Source organism: Geotrypetes seraphini, chromosome 4 (genome assembly GCF_902459505.1).
Source record: "Geotrypetes seraphini chromosome 4, aGeoSer1.1, whole genome shotgun sequence".
Lineage (NCBI taxonomy): Eukaryota > Metazoa > Chordata > Amphibia > Gymnophiona > Dermophiidae > Geotrypetes > Geotrypetes seraphini.
Genome location: NC_047087.1, coordinates 118890010 through 118909105, shown reverse-complemented (window position 1 = coordinate 118909105; position 19096 = coordinate 118890010). Strand labels below are relative to the sequence as shown.

The 19096-nt window shown below is 41.1% G+C and overlaps 1 protein-coding gene across 2 annotated transcripts in view; it reads right to left on the bottom strand.

The window, feature by feature from the left end:
- The window catches only part of CCDC191 (coiled-coil domain containing 191), a 139920-nt gene that overhangs the window by 119335 nt on the left and 1489 nt on the right, over nucleotides 1-19096 (bottom strand). For both annotated transcript variants that reach the window (XM_033942416.1, XM_033942417.1), the window contains exons 2-4: nucleotides 18382-18420; nucleotides 12516-12657; nucleotides 8276-8422 (exon numbers count right to left, since the gene is read on the bottom strand). In XM_033942416.1, the coding sequence (XP_033798307.1) occupies nucleotides 8276-8422; nucleotides 12516-12657; nucleotides 18382-18420 (328 nt within the window). The remainder of the gene's footprint in view (nucleotides 1-8275; nucleotides 8423-12515; nucleotides 12658-18381; nucleotides 18421-19096) is intronic.

Sequence of the window (19096 nt, the reverse complement as noted above, 5' to 3'; positions counted from 1 at the left end):
GACACAGTACTTCATGATATCTCAACAATAATTTCTCCAGAATTATTACCGCCTATTTGCTGATTATCTCTCTATCTGTGTTCCCAGTTTTCAATTTGCTTTCACCACAGCCTTGTCACAATGTTTTTTACATACTGTATGTATGGAGTCAGAGTAGAATATTATATATATTATTAACTACTAAATGGTATTGTATCTGAAACCACTATTGCTCAATAAATACGCACATTATTTTGAACAACTGAAATTAGTTGATGAAGTTGGAAATGATGTTGTTTACTGATTCTATGACCTTGAAAGATACAGCTAATATTCAAAAAAAACTTACTCACCTAGCGACTGCCAGTAAATGTATAGCTCCCTCTGTTCATGGGTTTTCAGCGACACCATCTGAATAGTCCTACAGAAAATCTTTCTAAATGCTGTAGCACTATAAGAATAGTGCCACGGCAGAGTTAAGGAGAAAGCAAGGGAGGAAAGGCCAACTAAAATTAGACAAGACCTGAACAATTGCTGTGAAATTATTGATAGTGGCTGACCAATTTATGCATATATTCAGGTGCTGAATATATGCATTTTTAAAAATATGACACAACCCATTTTTCCATATTTATAAAAAAAGGCTAGGGTTGAGAGAATGGGTGAGTGGAAGGGAGGGGCAGGAAGTAAGTGGGTAGGGGTATAGGGGTTTTTTTTTTTTTGGAGGGGGGGTGTTTTTTTTAGAAAGAATACCTGCAGTTACTGTTTTTGTATAAATTGTAGAGCTTTTAGGTTACTTTTGCTGGAAAGTATACCATCATACTGAAATGATCTGTTACAGCTAAGTGTTGGTTTTACCTACATATGTGCTGTGTATTTATTTGGGGTGTTAATAAAGAACATTCCCCTCCTCAAAAAAAAGACTCACCACTGCCACTGAAAACTGACCTAATTGTATTCAACCAAGCACATTTTGGTTTACTTAAGAATATGTAAGGCCAATGATCTGTCTAGCACAGTATCCTGTTTCCACAGTGGTCAATCCAGGTCACAGAACCTGGCAGAAACTCGCTGTTACTATATCCTTTGGCAACTGAGGCGGGTTGTGCGCATGTACAGTTGAGTTGAGTTCTGGCAACGGTATAGCTGATCAGTATCTCTCGGGGGGAAGAACATAAATAGTGCCTCTGCTGGGTCAGACCAGGGGTCCATCGCGCCCAGCAGTCCGCTCACGCGGCGGCCCATCAGGTTCGGGACCTGGATAGTAGTCCTCTATCTATACCCTTCAATCCCCTTTTCCTTCAGGAAAGCATCCAATCCCTTCTTGAAACCCAATAGCTTACTCTGTTCTATCACACCTTCTGGAAGCGCATTCCAGGTGTCCACCACCCTTTGGGTGAAGAAGAACTTCCTAGCATTGGTTCTGAATCTGTCCCCTCTTAGTTTTTCTGAATGCCCTCTCGTTCTTGTAGCTTTCGAAAGTTCGAAGAATCTGTCCCTCTCCACTTTCTCTATGCCCTTCATGATCTTGTAAATCTGTCATGTCCCCTCTAAGCCTCCGCTTCTCCAGGGAAAAGAGCCCCAGTTTCTCTAATCTTTCAGCATACGAAAGGTTTTCCATAGCTTTTATCAGTCGCTTCGCTCTCCTCTGAACTCTCTCGAGTATCGCCATATCCTTCTTAAGGTACGGCGACCAATACTGGACGCAGTACTCCAGATGTGGGCACACCATCGCATTGAGCATTGCCTTTTTTCCTAAAGCTGCATTGCCCCTTGATCTGAATTCAGGATCTACTCACACTGAATTTGTTCATGCACCACAAGAGCAAAATGATCTGTCTCTAAAATCTGTGATTGTCATCCAGATGTACCTAATAGAGAAAAGGAATTAAAGACACATTTCCAAAATTAAAAGGCCCGACTTTGCAGCACAGTGACGCTGATTGGGCCAGACTCCACCCACTCCTCTTCTTCCCTGTGTTTAGAGCCGACGATCACCTTTACAGCTCTTCTGCAGGCATAGGAAAGAGGAAGAAGTCCTCCATTTTGTCCCTTCTTCCTCAGCCTGACTTTGCAGCACAGCGACGTCAACTGGGCCAGACTCCGCCCACTCCAGCTCACTCCTCTTCTGCCCTGTGTATAGGGTCAACGACCACCGTTCAACTCTGTAACTCTTCTGGAAATGTCCAGATAATCTCTTATGTAATACGCCTTGAACCGCAATGTAATGGCGGAATAAAAGTCACTAATGTAATGTAATGTAATCTTAACTATTCACTGAGTGAAACAATATTTCCTCCTATTGTTTTAAAGATATTTCCATGTAACTTCATTCCCCTAGTCTTTGTACTTTTTGAAAGAGTGAAAAATTTATTCACTATTACCCATTCTACACCACTCAGGGTTTTGTAGACTTCAGTAATCATATCTCCCCTCAGCCATCTCATTTCCAAGCTGAAAACTCCCTAACCTCTCTAGCCTTTCCTCATATAAGAGGAGTTCCATCCTCTTTATCATTTTGGTTACTCTTCTTTGAAGCTTTTCTAATTCCGCTATATCTTTTTTGAGATATGGCAACCAGAATTGAATGCAAATCTCAAGGTGGGTTCATAACATGGAGTGAGAGAAGCATTATAATATTCTTGATCTTATTTACCATCCTTTTCCTAATAATTCCTAGCATCCTGTTTCTTTTCTTGGCCACCACCGCATATTGGGTGGAAGATTTCATCGTACTGTCTATGACTGTCTTGGGTACTGAACCCTAAGGTGGACTCTAGCATCTAATAACTATGAATTGGATAATTCTTCCCAATGTGCGTCACTTTGCATTTATCCACATTAAATTTTATTTGCCATTTGGATGCCCAATCTTCCAATTTCCTAAGCTTTTTCTGCATTTTTCACAGTCCACTTGTGTTTTAACAACTTTGAATAGTTTTGTGTCATCTGCAAATTTAGGGCCCCTTTGACAAAGCTGTGGTAGCAATTCTCCCATAGCAAATCCACTGAAGTCTATAGGAATTGAATGAGCTTTGGTACATTTGCCGTGGGGGAATAGCTACTGCTGCTTTGTAAAAGGGGCCTTTAAATCACATCACTTGTTTCAATTTCCAGATCATTTACAAATATGTTAAATAGCACTGGTCCCAATACAGATCCCTGTGGCACTCCACTATTCACCTTTTTCCATTGAGAAAAATGGTCATTTAATACTACCCTCTGTTTTCTGTCTGAGAACCAAATCATAATCCACAACTGAACATTGCCTCCTATCCCATGACTTTTTAATTTTCTCAGGAGTCTCTCACGAGGAACTTTGTCAAAAGCTTTCTGAAAATCTAGATACACTACATCAACCCACTCACCTTTATCCACATGTTTATTCAGATCTTCAAAGAAATAAAGCAAATTAGTGGAGCAAGACTTTCCTTGGCTGAACCTATGCTGTCCCTGACCCATTAAACCATGTTTGTCTTACTTACGAGTTGCTGAGTGCGCTACTTCTGCTGATCCTCGCCAGCATTTCTATACATCAAATGTATGTGTCAGTATTGGTGCTTTATGTCACACGCATGCCGTGATCACGGAGTCTGATTTAAAAATTGCTTAGTGTCATTTCTCCTGCAAAGCTACTTTGTATTTTTTGTGCGCACTCCAAATGTGTAGAAACCACTATTGAATTATGTTTTTTTGTCCTTTCACATCAATACAGGCTTTCTTTAGAGAGTTACCCTCTCTACAGTATTTGTGACCTCTAAGGCAGGCGTATTGTACACCAAAACACAGTGCTGTGTCGGGTCCAGACCATTGTGATTGGAAACAAACTTTTTGACATAATCCTTTTGGCTCCTTTGTGGAAAGTCCATTGTCCCATCCCTCTATTTGCTTGGTTCCTGTTGTTCTCGTGGGTTTGTCTTCTGCTGGACTCCTTGTGATATTTGTCTATGTGTTACGCAATTTTATTCTTTATTCTTTTACTATTTTGCCTGGAACTAAACACTGGCTTACTGGTCTCTAATTTCCCAGATCACAGCTGGAACCCTTTTTAAAAATTGGTATTAAGGTTTCTCTGCCAACCTCCATCTTATATGATATGAGATACATAGGGACTCATTTTCAAAACTGAAAAATGTCCAAAAAACAGCATAAGGTGGCACTTGGATGTTTTTCTTGCCAAAATATCCAAGTCATCATTTTCAAAACCGACTTTCTAGACATTTTCTAGGCTTTTTATCTGTAGTGCTTCTAAATGTCAAGGGGGCATGTTGGAGGCATGTTATGGGTGAGCTTAGCAAATAGACTTTTGCAGCAATAATCAAATTTTTTTACAAAACGTCCAGGGCACAATTTAGACATTTGTTTAAAAAACAAATAAGGGCAAAAAAAGTGTCCAAAAAGGTGTGACCCGCCCACACTCCACCAGTGGCCACTGACCCCCTCTCACCCCCCAAAGATCTGAATGAAATAGTACATATTTGTCCAGGGCCGGATTAAAGGGTAGGCCCAGGAGGTACGTTCATAGGGCCTGGAATTGTCAGGGGGGCCTCAGAGCCAGTGTTAGGGGGGAGCAAATAGGGCAGCTGCCCTGGGCCCCACAGATCCAGGGGGCCCTGTGGTCCAAACTTCTTTATTAAACACCTAAATTTTCCATTTCAGTGGGACCCTGACACGGCAGCCATTCTTACAAACTGCCGGCGGCTACCCCAAAGCTTTCCCTCTGCGGCGATCTGCCCTGTCAGAAATGGGAAGTTGCAGCAGAGGGAAAACTTTGGGGCAGCCACTGGCAGCTTGTGAGAAGAGCTGCCGTGTTGGGGCCCCTATGAAAAGGAACATTTTGGCTACCAGGGAGGGGGGGTTAGCGGGGGAAGAAGCGGTCTGCCCCAGGAGCTCCAAGGCCTGGCATCATTAATTTCTTCGGGCAGCAACAGCGTTTACAATTTGCTGCTATTGCTGGCTTCGGGCTTTCCTCTCTGCCAGGTCCTGCCTACTTCCTGTTTCCATGAAGGCAGGACCCAACAGAGAAGAAGGCCTGAAGCTGGCAACAGCAGCGAATTGTGAATGCTGCTGCTGCCTGAAGAAATTAATGATGCCAGGCCTTGGAGCACCCGCTTAGGGGCTGCACTGCCGACTGGGGAAGGGGTGACAGAAGGAGGATAGGGATCAGAGGGGGATTGAATTGCTGCACCCAACTGGAGGGAGAAAGAGAGAGAGAAGGAAGATGAGGGAGGGAGGGAAAGGAAGGAATGAAAGGAGATGCCAGGGCATGGAGGGAAGGAGGAAGGTATGCCAGACCAAGGGAAAAGGAAGGGGGAAAGGAAGGAGGAGATGTCAGAGCATGGAGGGGGGGGAGAGATGGAAGAAAAGGAAAGGAGAGAGATGCCAGGGAATCAGGGAATGCAAGGAGACAGAGATGCCAGACCGTGGGGTGGGAAGGAAAGAAAGGAAAATAGAGAGATGCCAGAGCATAGGGGAGGGGGTGGTGACAGAGAAAAATGGAGAGGTGGCAGAGCTGAAATGAATCATGTACAAAGGAGAGAAGGGGCACGGGATAGACAATTTATGGAAGGAGCATAGAAAGAGGGAAGATGCCATATGGAATGGGGAGAGGGCGGGCAATGGATGGAAGGGGCAGAGAGAGAGAGAGAGAGCAGACAGTGGATGGAAGGGGCTGATGCTGAATTGAAGAGAGAGAGAGGACAGATGCTGGCTAGAATGAAGAGAGTGAAGACAAGATGATTAAAGTAGAAATGACAAAAAGTAGAAAAAAGATTTTTTGTTGCTTTAGAATAAAATAGTATTGTAGTTGTATTGATAAAATTTATAAACAGAAAATAAGGTAATTTTATTGGACTAATTTTAATACATTTTTTACTAACTTTTAGAGACCAAAACCCCCTTTTACAAGTCAGGACAGTATAATGTAACAGCAGTTTACTATATTGACTTGAAGAAGGAGGCTATCGCCTCTGAAAGTTAATTGAAAAATGGATTAATTCAATAAAATGGTATATCCTTATTTTCAATTTTTGTTTTATTTCTATTTGTGAATTTGTAAAGTGATGATTGTTTGTCAGTTTCTTCAAATTTATATCTGCTATATTTTGTAGAGTATTAGGGGACTATGGGCCTCTTCTATTAAACTGCGCTAGTGGTTTTAGTGCGAGGAGCCATGCTGAATGGCCCGTGCTGCTCCTGACGCTCATTGAGTTCCTATGCGCATGGGAAGCAACACAGGCCATTCAGCGTGGCTCCCCGCACTAAAGCTGCTAGCACGGTTTAGTAGAAGAGGGGGTATGTGTCATTGTTTCTATGGTGTTTCACTATATGCAATTTGGCTTCTTGGCAGTTCAATTTAACCTTTATCTACATAATTCTATTTTTAGTTTGTGATTGCTTATTCCATACTGGGTGAGGGTGCATCTGTGTTCTGTGTGTATGAAAGACATGGTTTTCTGTTAGCGTTGACTACCCTTGTTTGGCGAAATGCATCGGACATGGTTCTTGGGAGCACCTTGAATAAACCTGATTTGAATCTCCTTATTGTCTGTCAGTCTTCTTTTGTTGGATTCTTCATTTTGTTGGATTCTTTTGTTGAATCTTCTTATTGTCTGACGATCTTCATGTTGGATTGTTTGGTGGACTGCTTGGCTTGTTGTTTCGTTACAAGTTAACATACGTGGAGTGGAACGTACTAGAGGAGTTACAGATTTGGTTGTTTATACATACATATGGTTTACATAGAGTGAGGCAGTTGAGAGGCGTTGCAAACTTGGTTATTAATATAGACTTATATTTCGGATAGTATTACTGCTTTACAATATATTTGAACTCTTTTATATACGTATGGAAAGGGTTCAGAGTTAAAGTCCTGGGTAAGTAGGTGGGAAGGGAAGGAAGGGACATTTGTTCAGAGATGTTTGGGGGTTGCTTAGAACAAAAACTGTGCACTGGTATGCTAATCTTTGTTTGTTTTGAATTTAAAAAAAAAAGAAATACAAGTGGAAATAAATAAGTAAATAAGAAAACAGATAAATGGAGGTGGGGCAGGGCAAGGCCAGGGGCCCTCAAAAAATTAATCCTGCCCTGTATCTGTCTATGACAGCTGCAGATAACATGGCCAGTCCTAGTACAACAGCAAGCAGGTGTCTGGAGTAGCCTGGTGAGCAGTGAAGTGGACTCCAGAGAAGGGGACTCAGGGAGGTAGTGTGAGCCCACTGAAACCCATCAAAAACTACTATATCTATATCTATATCCTGATCCCCTCCCCCCATTATGTTCGCTTTCTTATGTTATTTCTTTTGTGTTCTTTTTTCTGCATGTAGAGATTACAACTCCTGATGCAGGCTTTTGAGTACCAGCTCTGTGTTGGCTCATATCACTGTATGGTGCTCTTTATATTGGTTATCTAATAAACTTGAGATTTATTTTCCTCTGGCTCTTTCGGGAGGTAATTTATTCATCCCTACTCTTTTGACTGCTTTATTACTTAAGATTCATTTTTGTATTACATCTACAATGATTTGATATGCGTTGTTATGTTACAGTGGTGATGGATTCATTCTATGTAACTTGTTGCTCTTTTGTTATGTGCTGAATAATAAAAGATAAAAAAATGGTTCTAAATTTGTTCCTGTGCGTCTGGATACACCTTAGACTTGAGTCTGCCGACCTTTGTACAATTTCACTTCTCATGATAGAACATACAATGATCCTGGTCATGGACTACACCTAAGAATCAGACCGGATGAGGATTATCATTCTGGAATGTTCTGGCAAAGCACAAACAGGAATGAACTCTAGAACTTAACATTTTTCTGGGAAGAAAGACATGAAAGAAAAGAAGAAATAATAGCTTTAAGGGTCAGCTTTGTTTCTCATCTATTTAGCAAAGAGGAAGGAATAAACCAGAATGGTGAGGAGACTGCTGTGTTCAGGGTTACGTGTGCTCAAAAGCTTATAAGTGGTGCCGAGCTCTGTATTTATTTTTCATTAGTAGCCACACATTCTTCACAAACTGAGGTTTTTTTTCCTATTTTTGGTTCTCTCAGTAGTCATCCCAGTAGCTTTAAACACTCCCATTCATAGCCTGATTTCTGCGTAATGATTAAATAGGTGCTACAGAGGCCAAAGGCAAATTAGCCACTAATTATAACTTTCTGGGGCAGTTCTTTAAAAAACCCAAATCATTAAAAAAACCTCAACTTCTTTTCATTCTTCTATACCTTGCAACTTCTATTTTTTTCCAGTGAGTAAGAGGAACTGCAGATTTAAGAACATGTTTTTGGATACTTACCATCAAACTTGCTGTACTTCAGAAATCCTGCTGGGGTGTCCTCTGTAGGAGTTCCTTCTTCCATCAATTTTCCCATACCATCTTCCTCGTCACTTATAAGCTCCCGTCTCAGTTTGGAATTCATCCAGTCTCGCAGCAAATCCTGGGCTGCAATTATTAATAAGCCGGTGAAATAAACATACCTACCTCTTCTCAGTACTCTTTATATAGCACTGTAAATATGCTTTGATGGTCCCTATTTCTATCATTTGCTTCTGCTCTTCTATAAATGTTACAGTTGTTGGAGCAGATAGGTTTACTGAAGAAATGATTGTTGCTCCATAGGCAAAACTATCCCCATAATAATATACCCTAGATATGTCACTGATGCACATCTGTATAAGTTCCTCCCCTGTGCTCCCAACTAGTCCTTTATGTCTATACTAGATGCTACCTTTTCTGATTCCTCTTCCCCCTCCCATCCTGATCCCCCCCCTTCATGTCCCCTTTCTACTCCTTCTTGTCTCTCCTTTCCTACTAAGTTGTAATGGATGGCTTATCATGATGGCCACACAAATCAGTTGCCCGTCCCCATACCAATATTCCTTCTCTTACACCTTTACCTTGCTCCCAATATACAACAAAGTCTCCCAACATACCATATAGAGAGCAATGCAACTGTTTAACAATAAAACAACTTTGCTATGCAAAATATAAAATATGGAACTCTTAAAACTATGTCCAATTGTTATGTTCTCCAGTATTTGCCACACCCCAGTTCACTTTCATGCCTGTCATTTCTTTCTCCCACAACAGTTTCCGATGGCTACCCCAGTCCTTTCACAATAACCATCCATTATAACATTTCTTTCCACATGTTGGGTGGAGGTGAGCCGAGTGGCCCTATATCTTACATCATCCATTGATCCTTCTAAGTGCCTCAACGGGGTAGATATTCAACATTTTGGGGGGGCCGGCATTATCCCCATATATTCAATGCCAGACTATGTCTAGGTATTGAATATCTAGGTTTATGTGGCTGGCTTTCTCTTATCCTGTTAAGTGCAATATTCAGCACTTAACCACCTAGTCAAAACCAGCTAAGATAGGGCTATGTTTTATGTGGTCTATTTTATCTGGTTAACTTGGGTGGTTAAGTGCTGAATATGGCACTTAATTGCATAAATATCGTCACTGATAAGTTTATATTTATAAGCATAGGTCAAAGCACAGGTAGAGAATGACATGGTGACGGAATTTATCACTGTCCCCGCAGATAACCACGGGAAATCATCTCATGTTATTCTTTAGTGTCTCTCTCAACCTCAGTCCTTCTATACCAGCATTCTTCAATTCAAGGCTTGAGGGTTAGTGGTTGTGCCCATTCATACTCTGATTTTTCTCTCCTTCCTTAAAGAATGACATGGGGATGGTTTCCTGCCGTTATCTGTGGGAACAGTGACAAATTCTGTCACCGTGTCACTCTCTAGCTAAAAAAAAGTGCCTGTGAAAAGGTATACCACATTAGGTTAGGATAGAAATCATTCAGAGAACAGGCGCACAGTTGCTATCTCCTAGGGTCACACAATGTCATCTATTAAGATTCCTGAAGTAAAGTGTCAAAAGCAAGGTTAAATAAGGATGGATTTTCAACAATGCTTTAAAATATGGAAAAGAAAGTTCTGTTCTTAGAGAAGAAGGAAAGTCATTCCATTATTCTTGAGCCAGGAAAAAGAAGGCTGCACATCATGTAGACTTATAATGGGTCAGTTTCAGAGAAGGGAGAGCAAGCCTATAGGATTCAAGAGAGTGGGGAAAACGAGTTAGGGTGAAGGGATAGCCAAAGAAGCAAGACAGGTGGGAAAACCCGAACGAAGGGTTTTCTGAGTAAGAGAGTTTTGAATCAAAATCAACACTACTGTGTCACTTTTGCGGGCTTTACATAAAAAGCGGGCAGTCAGCATTTTGAAGGGTTTGCAACCTGCGAGACCTGTAAGCAGTTAAATTGGAATAGACGGTATTGTTGCAGTAATCCAAATGAAAGATAACAACTGTATGAACCAAGGTATGCAATAACAGAAAGCTCAAGAATTAAGAAATTGTGAAGACGACAAAGTCAGAGAAAGTGCTGAAGAACCAGATTACCAAATGAGAGATAAGAATCCAGAATAACACCAAGGTAATGAAAGGAATCCATAGTAAGAATAGAATATTGAATTGAAGAGGAACCAAGGATGGTTTAGAAAATGGACCAGTGACCCAGCAAGTAACAGTCTTAGAAGTGTTAATAACAAGACAATAGTCAGATTTAACTAAGCAAGAATGAAGGTGACTCAATATAGGTTGAAAAGGGGAGGTGGGAAAAATCAAGAGGATGTTATCAGCCTTTATAAAGAATTTTATATTAAACTTCTGAATTCAAGTAGCTAAAAGATTCAAGAAGATATTGAAAAGTAAAGGAGAGAAAATTGAGTCTTGAGGAAAGCCCAAAGACACGGATGAAAATGAATGAGCTGTATGAAAGAAAGAAAACCAAGAGAATACAGTACCAGAAAGCCCTAAACATGCAAGACATGAGATGAGAAGAGAATGGTCCATGAGATCAAAAGCAGAGGAAAAAGTTTTAAGGAAATCAAAAGAGTGCTATTGCCTATAGTGCTGACGTCCTCCCAGACTGCCCATAAAATACTGTAGCTGTTTTTCAGTTTAGTGGTTAGTGCAGATATTCAGCAGTCAACTGGTTAAGTGCTGCTGAATATATGTAGATAGTTCCCTCCCCCCACAGCAATTTAACCAGCCAGAAGCCTATTCTGCCTGGTTAAATCACTTTGAATATTGACCCCCAATGTCTGCACTCTTTCAACTTCTGAATATTGTCCTGCAATATTGCTAATTCTCTCTCAGTCACTACAGAGTTAATATTCAACCCACAGTGGTCCCTTATAGCTGTGAGCTTAACTAAGCCCATATGTTCAATGCCAGGCCATATTTGGGCACCAGAATTGAGTATCTAGGTTACAGTGGACTACTCGGAAGCTAACTAAGTACTGGATGATATTCAAACAGTTACGCAGTTAAGCTTGGTGGATAAATGTTAGGAGTTGTTTGCTGTCCTAATTTTATCTGTTTACTTAACCAGTTAGTGGACTGATTGTTGCTGCTAAACTGTTTTATACCGGCTCCACCCATGCTCAGTCAATGGACTGCCGCAGCATTAACCAGATAGTGCTGCAGTGATCAAAGCCGATATTCGGTGGTACTGCTTGGTTAAGTGTAGTTGAATATAGTAGACAGTCAGCTCAGAGGGATTTACTTTTTGAATATTGAGCCTTAAATTTATTTACATATGTAAGTATGTATGTTCTACGAAAATTTAAATCAAAAATATCATATAAATATTGTATTCTTATCTATTGATTAAACCTTTAAGGGTTTAAGGGTGGGTGGGGAGGGAATAAATTTATGTATTTACGATGACAATAGAAAGAAATTCAAGTGATGTGTAAAAGTTTTAAATGATGTAATATTGTGTACTTGATGTAATGTAAAATGAATAAAGAATTTGAAAAAAAAAAAAAGTATGTATGTTCATTCTTGTCCTCTCAGGCCCCGATGCACAATGCTCCGATGTCAATGTAAAACATACCGTGGTGGGTGATGCTGTGCATGAATAACATGCAAATTATATGCGTGCTATTCGCACAAAGCAGCACTGATAAAAGGGAGAGGAACTGTGCTCAGAAGAGCGATCGTTAGGCACAGCTCCTCTTCCTTTCAAAATTTAAAAGCTTTTCTTTTGCCCGCCGCTTCTGCTCTCCCTGATGGCTGAGCTGATCACGGCATAGGAATCCCTGATCAGCTGAGCTGGCAGGACTCCCAGAAGCCACCGCTTTTAGACATTAAAAATTTTTTTTTACAGATTTTGTCTTCAACATAAATCACATTTCATCAGCCTTTCAAACTAGACTCTTGATGCAGGCCAAGTGGCCGAAACATGATTTGTATTGAGTAACAGAATAAATTGGATCTGTTTGAATGCCATTTTTTTGTTTGGACTTTCGTCTCCTCTGCTGTGGTGTTGCTGGCTGCTGAGATCTATAAAGGTGCCACCTGTTTCTATCAATTTTGTTACACCATACCAACATGATCACCACTTTTAAACTTTATAATGCCCAGAATAAACAGTATTGTGACAATGGGTATAAACAGGATCATTTGAAAATCACAGGGACATCCTAAACGTGCTTGGAAGATTTCTCACCTTCCATGTACGCATCATCATGTTCCTGCAGTTGACTGGTTGTTTCTAGATCCATGAGGAGACCCATATGCCTTCTGTGACCATCTGTCTTCTTAATGGAAAACACTTCCGAAACTGCAAACTCAGAGGCCTGTTCTACCCTCTACAAATAAAAGAATTATATCCAAAAAAACTGCACTGTGGATATTTATTCATGGTCAACGACAATTATGGTCATGGTCAACACACAAATACTCATCACTGCAGATAAGATACCACAATCATATTTAAAAATTATTTATAAAATGATAGACTTATCCACAATCTAGAGACAAGAACTTTGAACTAGAGCAGGATAATATATCCTGTGTTACTCAGATTCTAGGCCTAAAATGGAATCAAAAGCTAAAAATAAAATAAAAATGATTCCTAGGATGCAGTAAAATGGATCCTGATGATCACAGTATTGTGACGGGGTCATCCCCTCTCTATATCTGGCACTCTAAGAGATCAATTTGGTCTATCCTGTTATGTGATGTTATGTTTTTTATTTTTCTTCACCTTTATATTCAAAATTTTGGTAAACATAGGGGTCCTTTTATCAAGCTGCGGTAGGGGTTTAATGCACGTAATACCGTGCGTTAAACCGCCTGCCGCGCTAGCCGCTAACGCCTGCATTGAGCAGGCAGTTTTTTAGCTGGCCATGGGGGGTTAGCGCGTGATGAAATGTCCGATGCGCTAACCCCACTAGCGCAGCTTGATAAAAGGACCCCATAGACAGGGGAATTCTATAAATGGCGCTTATATTAAGCGCTGCTAGGTGCCCTAATTGCAGCTGCCTAGTGACGCTTAAGTTTGGGATCTGCACTAGGCATGATTCTATAAAGTGCGCCATTTTTGGGGATTGACAACCGTGCCAAACAGCGCTGTTTATAGAATCTGGCCCAGAATGCTTACATTAACATTTCCAACATCCTGTAAACCCCACAGGACCGATTCTATGGTTTTTCGCACCTCCCTGCAGATTTCTAAACTACAGGGAGGTGCGAAAAACCATAGAATCGGTTTTTTTTATCTTTCTCTCCCCCCTGGTCCAGCATTGCCCCGTCTCTCTTTTTCCTTTCCCTCCTATCAACCTATCAAGCATCACCCCCTTTTTTACCTGGTTTAGCATTGCACCTATTCTCTTCCCCTCCTCCTATCCTTCCAATTAGGATAATGGAATTCCTCTTTAGTTGGTGGGGCCCAACTCCACCCCCAACTCATGCCACTAGATAGAACTGTGTGCAAGACCATACCTGAATCCAAAATTCTGAGGAAGGGATCTCTGCATAACAAAGCCTGCAGTTCCGACACTCGCTGGGCTGAGGTAATCGCCACCAAAAACACCATTTTGATTGTAAGATCCATCAGGGAAGCTTGGCTATAGAGGTTCAAAGGATGCTCTAGCCAGAGCCAATAGAATCAGATTAAGACTCCATACTAGAAAAGGCTGTCATAGAGGAGGATGTAGGTGGAAAGCGAAATTCAAAAACCTAACCACATCTGGATGTGCAGCTATGGCACTCTTATTAACCCTTATGCCTAAAACATGAGTGCCCTGCAATCTGAACTTTCAGGAAGCCAACCACTAGGTTTTTCTCCAGTCCTTCATGTAGGAAGGTGAGCACCCATAGCTATCAGTGCCAAGTTCAGGTCCTCACTCCCTTGAGTGCACCAAGCCTGGAAACACTTTCAGGCTTTTGTACACGTGGCTAGAGTTTCTTTCTTTCTACATCTTAGAAGGGTGGCCACCATTGCATCCGAGTAGCCTTTGCATGCTAGTGCCGAGCGCTCAAAAGCCATGCTGTAAGAGCAAAGTGTTCTGGATTCTGCAGGACAACTGGGCCCTGCATGAGGAGGCATGGATGACATGGAAATCTGAGACCTTGGTCCTTTTGCAGATGGACCAAGTCTTCCAAGCATAGAGTAGCACTCTTGGTGCCCCCCTAGTGATTTACATAGGCTACCGCCATTGCGTTGTCCAAGAAAACTCATACTGCTTTGTTCAGCAGCATGCACCCGAACACATGAAGTTCAATGGGAAAGCTTGAAGTTCAATGGGGAAAGCTTGAAGTTCAACCACTTTCTCTAAGAAAGGGACCAATGTCCCTTCAACAGTCACCCTTCTCATGTGTGTATATATATATATATATATATATATATATATATATATATATATATATATATATGTATTGCACTATTGAAATATGAAAATCAATAAAGAATTTAAAAAAAAACAAAAACAGTCACCCTTCTCAATGAGTATCCCAGCTGTATAAGCTGGTGTCTGTCGTCATAATCACCCATGCGAAGATACAAAGCGGAACTCCACTGGTTAGAGATAGAGGCTCCAACAACCAGGCTAGATTGTGACATGTCCAGGTCAGGTGCTGCTGCAGCACATCCCTCTACGGGCACCAGTGAAAGAGGAATGTAATTTGGAGCAAGCACAAGTGCACCCTTGCCCATGGAACCATGTCTATGGTTGCAACCAGTGATCCCAGCAACTGCAAATAATACCAGGCCATTGGAGCTGTCTCGTTCCAAAACTCCCATATTTGATGCAGAAGTTTCTCTCTGTGGACTTCTGGGAGAAACACCTTGTTCTTACATGTCGAACCAGACTCTATTGTCTTAAAGGGACCAAAGGGAGCTAAGACCAGTGCTCCCGCACCCCATGTGTCCCATGGCATGTGAAGCATGGATGCTTCTCAGCCAGCCATTCAGCACCAATCTGGCATGAATCTAGGTTAAAACAGCCTGAGGAGTCCATCTATATTGATTTTAACCCAAATCAAGGTGTTCTGAGGCAGATAGAGACTTTTAAAACACAATCAGGAAAACTAAGATGGCCACCGCAGCAGTGTTTTAGCGCCACAAAATGGCCCAGGGAAGCTGAATAAAAACACAAAAAAAATTCAACAACGGGATTTTTGGAGATAGGGGATCCAAATACTAGCCCCAGAAACCTTCAAGACTGCAATTTAGGGACCCCCCTGATTTTCCCCATAGACAGTAATGAACTGTACTCATAGATCTGTAGGTGCTGTGCCTGCTTCAGCTGAAAACAGCAGCTGGGGAATGGAGAAGACTTCTGCCTCAGACAAGCATGTCCAAATAGTCCAAATGCTTGTTTCTTCGGGCTGCCAGTCAGACCCTAAGAGAGTTTGAGACCCCAGACCCCTACAGCTCTTCATGCATCTGATAGAGCCCTCAAGAAGACCAACACAGGGCCACATAGCATGCACTCAAGTTACGGTACCAATCAGGAGCGAGCCCCAAGTCATTAAAAGTATTATAGCAGGCTGGTCAGGTGGGTGCCTATGAAAAGGTTTACCCTCCCAGCTACAGACACAAATGGGTGCAGCCAGCAGCATTGGTGATCCTCTTGGTGGAGGTACTGGGTTACCCCTTGAAATTCCCTTTTGCCTTTTAGACATAACTGCCGAGAGATTCTAAAAGATTTCTATTTTCACTTCCTTCCATCTATAACCTGCCAATTTCTGAGCAGCATAAAAAAATTTCCTCTTTGATTGAAAACTGTTAAGGTACAGCAAGACGTTCCTTGGTTTGTTGTCTACAGGGTTCTGTAATGCTCTATGTGCCCATTCAATAAGGACCATGGAGACAGGATCATCGTTACCATGTGCTTCTTTCAGTAAATCCAAGCATATGTACTGGGCAACCCGCATCAGGTCATAAAATGCTTCTTCTTCTGGAATGCCCCTTATTCACAAATTACACCTCCTGGAGTAATTCTTCTGATCTTCAAGTTTATCCCAAATCTCCATTTCTCTTCTCTGCAAAGTGTCCACCTTTTAGCAAGCATCATCTAAGTTTTCCATCACCATGTCCATGTAAACTTCCACTTCATCTTGCTGCTTTCTGATCTCATTCAATTCCTGTTTAATCTTGGCCACCACATGCTTAATATTCAATCGGATAAATTGCACCTCTGACTTAGGCGCTCTTTTACTAAGGTGCGCTAACCGATTAGCATGCGCTAATCGATTTAGCGCGTGCTAAATACTAATGCGTGTATATTAGTCTATGGATGCTTTAGTGGTTAGCGCACCTTAGTAAAAGAGGGAGTTAATGTCAGCAAGCAGCTCCATTAAATTGCATCTCAGCAGCACAGTAGAACTATCATTCAAGTCACTGTTTACCAACCTTCCACCTCCAAGAAATCCATCTATGCCACTATCTTAGGATCTTTAGAAAAGTTAGGTGCTTTTAGTGGACCTGTTCCAGCTTTGCTGCCTGTAAACTTTAAGCTTTCCAACTTGTGCCTTGTGAACAATGCACTGCTAAGAGGAAGATCAACCACTGTTGAAGCAAGGAATAGTACATATAGAGGGTATTAAAGAATAAAATTAGCACTGCCCTGACAGAGCTTCACTTGAGAACTACTAGCCGTATTGATAACGTCACTTCCTCTTATTTAATTTTTTTTCCCATATTGGATCTTCTTCTTTTGTAACACTCATGTACAACAAAAAATACACTAATATAATATCAAACAGAATCCAATACTAGCTCATTACAATGAAGATAAAACAATGAATAAAATAAAATAAAAACTTACAAAAGCTTCTGTTAAGAACATAAGAACATAAGAATTGCCGCTGTTGGGTCAGACCAGTGATCCATCGCACCAGCAGTCCGCTCACGCGGCGGCTCCCAGGTCAAAGACTTGTGCCCTAACCGAGACCAGCCCTACCTGCGTTCGTTCCAGTTCAGCAGGAACTTGTCCAACCTTGTCTTGAATCTCTGGAGCATGTTTTCCTTTTTAACAGACTCCGGAAGAGCATTCCAGTTCTCCACCACTCTCTGGGTGAAGAAGAACTCGTTCTCTCTACCTTGGAGATGGTGAACAACCTGTCTTTATCTACTAAGTCTATTCCCTTCATTATATTGAATGTTTCAATCATGTCTCCTCTCAGTCTCCTCTTTTCAAGGGAGAACAGGCCCAGCTTCCCTAATCTCTCATTGTACGGCAACTCCTCCAACCCTTTAACCATTTTAGTCGCTCTTCTCTGGACCATTTTGAGTAGTACCGTGTCCTTCTTCATGTATGGCGACCAGTGCTGGACACAGTATTTCAGGTGAAGGCGTACCATAGCCCGATACAGCAGCATGAAAACCTTCTCTGATCTGTTCGTGATCCCTTTCTTAATCATTCCTAGCATTCTGTTCACCCTTTTCACTGCCGCTGTGCATTGCGCAGACGGCTTCATTGACTTGTCGACCAGTACTCCCAAGTCTCTTTCCTGGGGGGTCTCTTCAAGTACTGCCCCAGACATCTTGTATTCGTGTATGGGATTTTTCATACCGACATGCATTACCTTACACTTATCCACGTTGAACCTATTAATTTATCTGTGTGCTCAGAAGCCTGTCTCTGAAAGTTACTTGAGATTATGGAGATTTCTCTATGCTGAAAGTTTTATGTTTATCTTTGAATATCCATTATTTGGTTTAAGCTCCATCAGTTCTGGTACTTCTTATTCTGCTGTTCTTTTTCTTTACTCTGCAGTAAGGCCAGGCATTCCTACAATCCTGATGTCAGGATTGCACCCACATTGCTCTTTTATCTGCCTAACTGGCAAAGTTCAATTTCAGTGTATCACCTTTCAGGGAATTCTAAATTCTCAGGAAACTCCTTTTTTTCTCAGTTCTCTGTATTTCCCTTAATGTGTTCTGTTGTTCTTTCTGGTCGCTCTACATTTCATCATACTGCTCAGTGCTCACTATTCCCTTAGGCAAATTTTACTTTTCAGCCCAGCACTTGAGAATGTCATCCAAAGCATGACATATATAATAAAAAATGTAAATAACGTCATACCTTGATCCAGTGATCCACACTGTCATAATCTAAGCAAGGCTGCAAAACACAAATTGGATAAAATATCTGTTAGTATATAAACAACTCTTTTAAAAATCATTCATAGTAAACTAATGTTTAGCATGGCATATTCCATAATTTGGTTGCACAGCTTTTACTCTTCAGAAGTCACATGTCATGCATCCAATGATTGTTATGGGAAATCATAACATCTATGACTTTAATATCAAAAACACAGAACATTTAATCATGTTTCCCATATTCCAATATCTGTCACACATTGCAAACAGATTAATTCATCTCTGCTAAGGACCAAAAAGGTTATATAGTAACAGAAGTAAATGGCAGTTATCTTTTACCCCTCTCCAATCACAAATAATGCCCATGAGTGCCTCAATTTAGAACAAATGAATATAACCACCTAGTTTGCTTCTCAGCAGAGAAAAACTTTCAACCTTAAGAATATATCCAAAGAACACCTGAGTTATCCCGTTAATCCTATTAAAACATTCTTGTTATGATATTAAAAGAATGTGATATAATTTGCTGGATGCTTTACTGCAAGCTATTTAACTGAAAGAGAGCTTTATATAGCTTACATTTATGTGCCCCTGTGTGTATAAATATACAGAATAGTAGCATTTTCACAATGTACAGTTAAATGGATAACTGCTAGCAATGTGACAACAGTGGCGCAGTAAAGGGGGTAGGGGTG